General features: G+C 30.1%; 1 protein-coding gene across 1 annotated transcript; it reads right to left on the bottom strand.

The window, feature by feature from the left end:
* Positions 1–8,733: 8,733 nt before the first annotated feature.
* LOC145795707 (protein FAR1-RELATED SEQUENCE 5-like) lies at positions 8,734–9,273 on the bottom strand. Its single transcript, XM_082880576.1, has one exon. The coding sequence runs from the start codon at positions 9,271–9,273 to the stop codon at positions 8,734–8,736; it is 540 nt and encodes a 179-aa protein (XP_082736702.1).
* Positions 9,274–9,533: the final 260 nt, after the last annotated feature.

The following is a 9,533-nucleotide window of genomic DNA, read 5'->3' as shown; positions in this document are numbered from 1 at the left end:
TATAGATATTTTATTGATATTTTATTTTAAAATTTTGTTTATATTTTATTTTAAAATTTTGTTTATATTTTATTTAATTTCATTATTTAATTATTATTATTAGTTAAAATAAATTTATTTCAAATTTTAATTAAAAAATAACATATATTTTTATTGATATGTAATTTATTTAATTTTTGAAAAATAAATTTATTTAATTGTGCAAAAAATAAAATAAAAAATTTTTTATTTAATCTAGCTAAAAATAATTAAAATATTAAAGCTATGTTTAAAATTGCTATTACTTAGTAAATAATTGAAAAGGATAAAATAATCATTTGAGCATTTATCATTTTCTATAATATCCCAAATAAACATTGGATTCACTAAAAACAGTCCAATCCAGACATCTAATCCCATAACTAAAGAAACAAAGGATATAAATTCAGTTTAACCAAATAGTCCGGGGACAATGTATCCCAGGACTAATAATCCAATGGATTACAATCCCCCTTTATCCAGTCCGTCCAAACAAACACACCCTAAAAGTCCATTGTTTGATTATTCCATTGGATTAGACTATTAGTTCATCCGGATTAATAGTCCATTGTTTGGTTCAAAATTTTGACACCGGACTGTTAGTTCCAAATTTATTGGACTATTGTGTCTCATGGGGGGGACACAAATGGAGGAATAATAGAGGATATGGGGATTAGGTGGTGAAATGACCATTTTGACCATCTACTATTTAATTATATATTATATTTAGTAAAATTCAATAAAATTTAAATATTTCAATTTAAAAATAAATAATTTTATTTAATTTTTATTGATGTTTTATTTATTTAATTTTTTATAGATATTTTATTGATGTTTTATTTTTTTTAAAAAATTATATTTTATTTAATTTCATTATTTAAATTTTAATAGATTTTTTTATTTAATTTCATTATTTAATTATTATTATTTTTTAAAATAAAATTTTTTAAAATTTTAATTAAAAAATAACATATATTTATATTGATATTTTATTTATTTAATTGTGTAAAAAATAAAATAAAATAAATTTTTATCTAATTTAGTTAAAAATAATTAAAATATTAAAGATATATTTAATATAACTATTACTTAGTAAATAATTAAAAATAGTAAAATAGTCATTTAAACATTTAAATAAATATGAGATACAAATTCAGTCTAACTAAATAATTCAAAAATAATGTATCTCAAAACTAACAATCCGGTAAAATCCAATCCTTTCTTATACAATTCGTCCAAATAAACACAGCCTTAGATTCTGACCCAGTCATGTTCAGCTAGAGTCAATGTTGGGTTACAGAGGTAAATGGTGGATTGGAGTTGTATACTGACCAGGTCAGCCAACCCAAATAAAAGTTGAATTATCAGATGAGGCCCACTACTTTTTAAAAATCAAATATTGCCTTTTTTTTTTTTTTTTTTTTACCTCAGATGTCATTTGAATAGTCCAATTATACAATTGGGAAATATGAATGAAGTGGGCTCTGCTGGTGACCAAGCCCATATTTAACACCATGTTTGTTTTTAGTTTTTTGAAAAAAATTGAGAAAATTCTATTTTTTTTTTATTTTCATATTTTTTTGGTTTAATAGAATTTTTTTAATATTTTAAGCAATTTTTTTCATTTTTAGACACATCTAATATAAATACACTTAAAAAGTATAATTTTCGTGAAAACAATCTTTAAAAAATTCACTAAATACTAAAAATACAAAAAAATACGAAAATTCAGTATATTTTCTTTTTAAAATATTTTTTCATAAATATTTTACTTTTTAGATACATCTAAGTAAGATGTATCTAAAAAAGTAAAAAAATACTTAAAATTTTAAAAATATTCACTAAAAACAAAAAATAAAAAACTCAATTTTAAAAAAAATGAAACCAAACACACTAAATGTCTTTTTGAATTCATATTTTATAATGGGTAAATCTCACTACTTTGGCATAATTATATTAGATATTTTTAAACTTTTAATTCATATAACACTTGATTTCTCTTTCATTAGAAATTCGTTAATCCTATTAATGAAAAAAAGATATTATTTCTTTTATATTGAAATGTATATTTTACGTTATGTATGTTTATGTTTTCATATCATCTGTATTAGTTTTGGTCTCTTTAACCTTACTATAAGAGAGGTCATTGGAATAATGTCAAAATTGTGAATTTATTATATTTTTTCCAAATCTCAAAGAAGGTCAATATAATTTACTCTTTATTCTTTTATTCGATTGGATTGAATTGTTAGAGAGGGGGAAAAAAAGATAAAAAAAATCAAATAAAGTGAAAGAAAATAAATTCTTTCATTTTTTAATTTTTTTAAGAAAATGAAAAGGTTTTGTTAAATTTTTTTTTTTGGGGGGGGGGGAGGGGGGTGCTAATTACACTGGCCTCCCCAAAATTTCGAAAAAATAAATAAATACAATAAGATTCACAAGTTTGGCATAATTACATTGAGCACCTTAAATTTTTAATTCATATATAATACTTAAGTCATCTTTTTATTAATAAGTGTTTAGTTATATAAATGAAAAAATAATATTAGCATCTTTGTTATACTGACATGTATATTCTACTTTGTTAATTTTTGTTTTCACATCATCTGTATTGGTTTTGATCCTTTTAACCTTACTAAAAATAAAAAATCAATCTAATTATATCAAAATTATAAAATTTTCTTTATTTTTTGGCAAGAGAGGTCAATGTAATTTATTTATTTCTGTTATCCACAAAAAATGAAGAGTCCAGCTTCTTACTAGATGGATGAGAAGATTAGACCATCAATTCACCACCTTACTTAACAATACAAATACATTGTGCTGAAATCATTAAATCTTCAAGTCTTCTCTATCATTATTAACATATTGGTGATTATTTTGGTGATTCCAAGATTAGTTGGTTAGTTGGTAGATCCCACGATTTGTTGGTTGGTGGATTATGAATTCGGTTAGAATTGGTTTGTAAGTTTTTTTTAATTTTTTTCCTCCTGACAATCGATTAGTTTGTTAGACAAGGTCTGTGATTTTTTCAATTTCAATTTTTCATATTAAAATCCCAAGTTTCTTTGTGTGTGATTGTTTATTCTTTATGCTTACTATTTAAATTGGGTAATTAAATTAAGAGAAAATTAATTTAAGATCTCTCTCTCATTTTTAATAATGGGAGAGGTCCACAATATTATTTTGTAATGTCTAAGGTCTCTCATCCACCCCCGTATATCTCACCCACCCAAAATAAGTACTACTGAAGCCTAGAGTCCAGATCCTCTGCCATACTTTACTGTGGTTGTCCCTGCGGTGGTTCAAAACTACGTCGTTTTGAACCAATTTTTTTATTATTTTTTATTTTTTCTCTCGTTTCTTATATTTTGCTTCAGCCTTTGTTGTCGGGTGTTGAACCCTAGTGAGACGAATAGAGAATAGAGGCGACTACAACAAGGAGAAGAGAGGCAGCGGTGAGGCGAGGGGAAGCAGCAGGAGACAAACAGAGAGGGATTGACGACGGCGACGAGGTCCGTTCGTCTTCATTCTCATTTTTCTTCCTTCGTCCCTTCGTGTTTTTTTACTTTTTTTTTTATATGATTTTGTTGCCAATAGATGCTTTTGATTTATTGAGTTTGATGGATTTGTTGTTGATTTGTTCTTGTTGATTTGTTGCCATAATTTTAGGGTTTGTTGTGGAAACAGATTTGTGTTTAATCTGTTCAGTTTTTTTCCAATTTTTGTTTGTGTTAATCTGTTGATTTGGTGTTATTCCCAATGTTTGCGTTAATCTGTTCAATGTTTGTTTTATTCCCAATTTATTGGAATAATGACATTAATCTGGGCCTGAAGGGGGTTCCACAGTATGAAGAAACATTTGTCCAATTTTCCTTAATCTGGGTTCCACAAAATGATTGTGTTAATCTGTTGACTATTATGTATATAACTTAGTGAAAAAAATGAATTTTTTTTTTCCTTTTAGTTGATTGAGTTCTGAAAATGAGATCTGAAAATAAGTCCTGAATCAAGGTTGAGTCTTGAATTTGGACTATGTTGACTCTTTGAGTTCTGAAAATGAATGAACATGAATGAAGGTTGAGTCCTGAATCAAGGTTGAGTCCTGAATTTGGACTCTGTTGACTCTTTGAGTTCTGAAAATGAATGAACATGAATCAAGGTTAAGTCCTGAATCAAGGATGAGTCCTGAATTTGGACTCTGTTGACTCTTTGAGTTCTGAAAATGAATGAACATGAATCAAGGTTGAGTCTTGAATTTGATTGCCAAGGTTGAGATTGTGATTGAGTCCTGAATTTTTTTTTTTTCCTTTTATTTGATTGAGTTTTGAAAATGAGTCCTGAATCAAGGTTGAGTCCTGAATTTGGACTTTGTTGACTCTTATTTCCTTTTTTTTTTTTTTTCCTTTTATTTGATTGAGTCCTGAATCATGAACATGAATGAACATGAATCAATTCCCTCAATCATGAACTAGGAATGAACATGAACATGAATAATTGATGAGGCATATGTTAAATGAACATGAACATGAACATGAACTATGTATATGAACTAGCATCAAGGTTTTCCTGAATCAATTCCCCAAAACCGTATATGACTAGGAATGAACATGAACATGAAAATGACATTAAGAATGAACATGAACATGAAAATGACAATGGTTATTAGACAAATGGTTATTATATCATTGATTAGTGTTTTATTTTACATCTTTGTTTGAATGTTGTCTTAAGTTGTAATGGACTGATTGTATCATAAAATGCTCTTACTAGGATCATGTCAATGGGTTCAAACATTGATGCTGGATATTTGCAAAATAGAAGATGCAATTGTGGAAAAAAAGTTGCAGTATTCATATCAGAATCAGAGAAAAATCTAGGGAGGCTGTATTTCAAGTGTGCAGATAGGATGTGCGAGTACTTTGGATGGGGAGCGACTTCGACTGGGAATACATCAAATATCTAAAGGAAAAGTAAAGCTAGTCATATGAATAATGAAGATGAGAGAGGCTATGATTATGATGTTGACAAACTCAATGAAATTATAAATAGATTGGAACGAGTTGAGGCAAACCAAGAAGCTATGAAACTGTTTATGTTCACAACCATAGTGTTGGTTGGTTTTACCATGCTAATAACACTACTGAAGTGAATGTAACTTTTTAATTATTTTTGGTTTTTTCTTTTTTTTCTTTTTTTTGGTGGTTGTATTTGGGTTTTGAATGTTATAAACCTTAAACTATGAATGTTGACATGTAAAGCTTAATGAAATTACCTATGTTTGACGAATGTGATGCGCTTCTTTTTTGTTATGTTGTAAACCATAAACTATGGATGTTGATATGTAAAGCTTAATGAAATTACCTATGTTTGACGAATGTGATGCGCTTCTTTTTTGTTTCTATCAATGACATTACTTGAAATTACCTATGCTTGACGAATGAAATTACCTATGCTTAACGAATGAAATTACCTATGAGTTTTCATTCATTATTTTATATTGTTATTGTTGGTCAGGTCATACTTGTTCTCCACCTGTGAAATCTGTCCAAAAGAAATGAAATCTGTCCACAACATAATCTGTCCTTATTTTATATTTGTTCATTCATTATTTTATAAAAGAAATGAAATCTGTTGCACAGGTTTTGAATTTGTCCACAACATAAAACAACCAAATCTGTCCACAACATAACCAAATCTGTCCAATACAAATGAAATCTATCAAAATATATCCAAAACAAAAGAAAACTGTCCAAATCTGTCCAAACAACACAAAATAACACAAACCAAAACCAAATCTGTCCAACACAAAATTCATGAGACGAAATCTATCCAAAACAAAAGAAAACTGTCCAAATTTGTCCAAATCATTCCAAATCTGTCCACAACATAATAAACCTGTGCAACACAAAATAACACAACCAAATCTATCCAACATACATGAGACCAAATCTGTCCAAAATAAAAGAAAACTGTCCAAATCTATCCAAATCAGTCCAGATCATTCCAAATGTGTCAACAACATAACAATCCCGTGCAACACAAAATAACACAACCAAATCTGTCCAACATACATGAGACCAAATCTGTCCAAAATAAAAGAAAACTGTCCAAATCTGTCCAGATCATTCCAAATCTGTCCACAACATAATAAACCTGTGCAACACAAAATAACACAACCAAATCTATCCAACATACATGAGACCAAATCTGTCTAAAATAAAAGAAAACTGTCCAAATCTGTCCACAACATAATAAACCTGTGCAACACAAAATAACACAACCAAATCTGTCCAACATACATGAGACCAAATATGTCCAAAATAAAAGAAAACTGTCCAAATCTGTCCAGATCATTCCAAATCTGTCCACAACATTATAAACTTGTGCAACACAAAATAACACAACCAAATCTGTCCAACATACGTAAGACCAAATCTGTCCAAAATAAAAGAAAACTGTCCAAATCTGTCCAGATTATTATAAATCTGTCCAACACAAAATACATTTGTCCAAAACAAATGAAAATAAAATAAACTTCTCAGGGATGTCCATCTACATGACTCTCAGCAGGACTCTGTGACGCTTGCGAGAGTTGGACTGCAAAGTTTTGAACACTTGTACCTCGAAGCAACTCCTAAAAAGATCTGTGAGTGGGATACACAGAAGGTATTGACTGAGGCGGGTTATTTCCGTGCAATAGACCAAACCATCTATTAAACTTTGATTACAATGTATACTACATTTTTAATGTAAACTATGTAACTAATTATAACTCACATCATATGTACCATATGTAAGAGGAGGACCACTTGTACCACCCATAAGAACTTGAGGTCGAGGTTAAGATGGAGCAATATAGATATCATGACGATGATTCTAAATACAGCCAATATAAAGTATGTAACCAAAAAATTTTAAAAACAAAAGAAACATTATTGAACATTAATATTACCTTATTATAATTAATACCCATGACGAAACGAGGTTGTGATTGAGAAATATTGACACCAAGACCATGATCCTAAGTACAACCAATATAAAGTATGTAAACAAATATTTGAATAAAAAAAGAAACAATATTTAACATTTTCTTAAAAACTTGCACACAAATAAATATTACCTGATTAAAATTACTACCCATGATGAAACGAGATTGTGATTGACCTTGGCAAGTATAAATAGCAACACCCGACTGCATTGCCAGGCAAACCAATTAAAGATAACAAAAATTAAATGCCAGGCAAACCAATGAATGATATAAAGTACTACATATTACCTGAATAGAATTACCACCCATGACAAAATGAGGTTGTGATTCACCTTGGGAAGTGTAAACAGTACCACCCAACTACATTGCCAAGCAAACCAATTAAAGAGAACAACAATTAACCATATAATGAACGAACTGAATGAAAGGAATTCATAAAACTAACCATATAAAGACCACATTACTATTACATATTACCTGAATAGAATTACCACCCATGACGAAATAAGGTTGTGATTCACCTTGGGAAGTGTAAACAGTACCACCCGACTACATTGCCAAGCAAACCAATTAAAGATAACAACAATTAACCATATAATGAACAAACTTAATGAAATGAATTCATAAAACTAACCATATAAAGACCACATTACTATTAAATATTACCTGAATAGAATTATTACCCATGCCGAAATGAGGCTGAGATTCACATTGGGAAGTATAATCAGTGGCACCCTACATACAACGAAAAACCTTAATCAAAGTGGGTCATTAATAAATAAAATCAATGTTTTAGCTTATTAATCTACTGTATTTTAATTATATGCAATTTTTCATTTCCAAACCTGAATAGATTGCATCATTTTCTTCTTTGCAATAGATTTTTCCATCCCGCCTTTGATCCTCCTTCTTCCCTTACTAGTTGACTCTTTTTTCTTCAGTCCCTTAGCTTGGATTGGATAATCTACTTCATCACTCTGTGGGCATACGTTGCTTGACGAATTTCTCAAATCAGTTACCTCCACTTGACCACAAATGTGAACACTTAATTTGTCTTCAACCATTACACTCAATTCTTCACCTTTTGAAACTAACAACTGATAAGTTTCTTCACTTTCAACGGCTCTACTCGCTATTGCTCTAAACATGGTCATTAATGACCGATATCGGTCACTTTGATGTAATTTCACATCAGCCTTCACTTCATACCTACGTCTATCTTTCACTCGTTCAACCCTTGCTTTTTTAGTCCATCGTTTGAGTATATATTGTAGAGGAAGTTCCGTTGCATTGAATATATCTTTAAGCACCTTGACACAATGTCAACATAGTATGCCCTTCACTTTAAACTTCTTGCAACTACAACTCAAAGAACCCCCTCTATCCATTGTCACAATCTTATCTTTTTTTCCATCTACCACTGTTCTTATTGTGAATAAGGTGCTCTCACGATCATTAATAGTGCCTATAATGGATGCTTTAATGAACTGCACATACTCATTTTGGAATTCCTTAAAAATTGTTTTCGTGTAAATCTCTGCCATTTACTTTAACATCAAAGTTGGAATTGAAACCCTCAGCAATTTTTGGGATAAATTATACTTGGCTTCCAATTCCTTATACCTCTTCTCATAAAGCACCCTCTCAAAATGCATGAAAAACTCCATCAAGTTATGGTCATAATTTAGATAACCCTTCAGAAATGCATTAAAGGATTCACTAAGTTAAGTAGTACTCATTCCAGCTGCCCAAGAATTCATAATATATGGCCATTCCCATTTCTCCTTCACGCGAAAAGTCTGCTCCAACCAATGATTGTCAAATGCATCATACTTATCAAGCATTTGGTCCCACTGTATTCGGAATTCTTCTTCATCATCAATGTCATGCATAAATTTTGAAAACACAGCCTTGACCCCTACATCATCGAAAACAGAACTTACATGCTTGACAGCATTTTGCATCAAATGCCACGTACAAAGACGATAGTTTGTATCGGGCATGACAATTGGAATGGCCTTAGCCATCACAACATCTTGATCTGTGAAAATAGTTTTCGAAGCTTTGTTTGACATTGCCTCCAAAAAAATTTGAAACAACCATGTAAAAGATTCAACAGTCTCATTATACATCAACGCTGCACCGAATATAACTGTTTCTCGATGATGATTAAATCCAACAACTGATCCAAAAGGTCTATGCTCGTTATTTAGTTTGTAAGTAGTGTCAAATGTCACTACATCACCAAACTGAGCATAGTCCATGATCATTTGAGCATCGGCCCAAAATATATTACTTATCTGCTCTTCACAATCTAATTGGACTACATAAAAAAAAGATGGCTTTTACGTAGTTTTCTTATGAAAGTAATGCAACACACTACCCGCTTCCCCATATTCCAAATTTTTTTGTCTCTTCTATCGTAGGTAATTTTTTTGGTCCAATTTGATGAAACCAAGTGATGCTCTTCCACCAAATTCCTTACCAAATAGTTCATAAGCAGACCTAAGAGGAATTCCATATT

Source organism: Camellia sinensis, chromosome 7 (assembly GCF_055761805.1).
Source record: "Camellia sinensis isolate YWXY chromosome 7, ASM5576180v1, whole genome shotgun sequence".
NCBI lineage: Eukaryota > Viridiplantae > Streptophyta > Magnoliopsida > Ericales > Theaceae > Camellia > Camellia sinensis.
The sequence above is the reverse complement of the archived record's forward strand: the minus strand, read 5'-3'. Positions and strand labels throughout refer to the sequence as shown.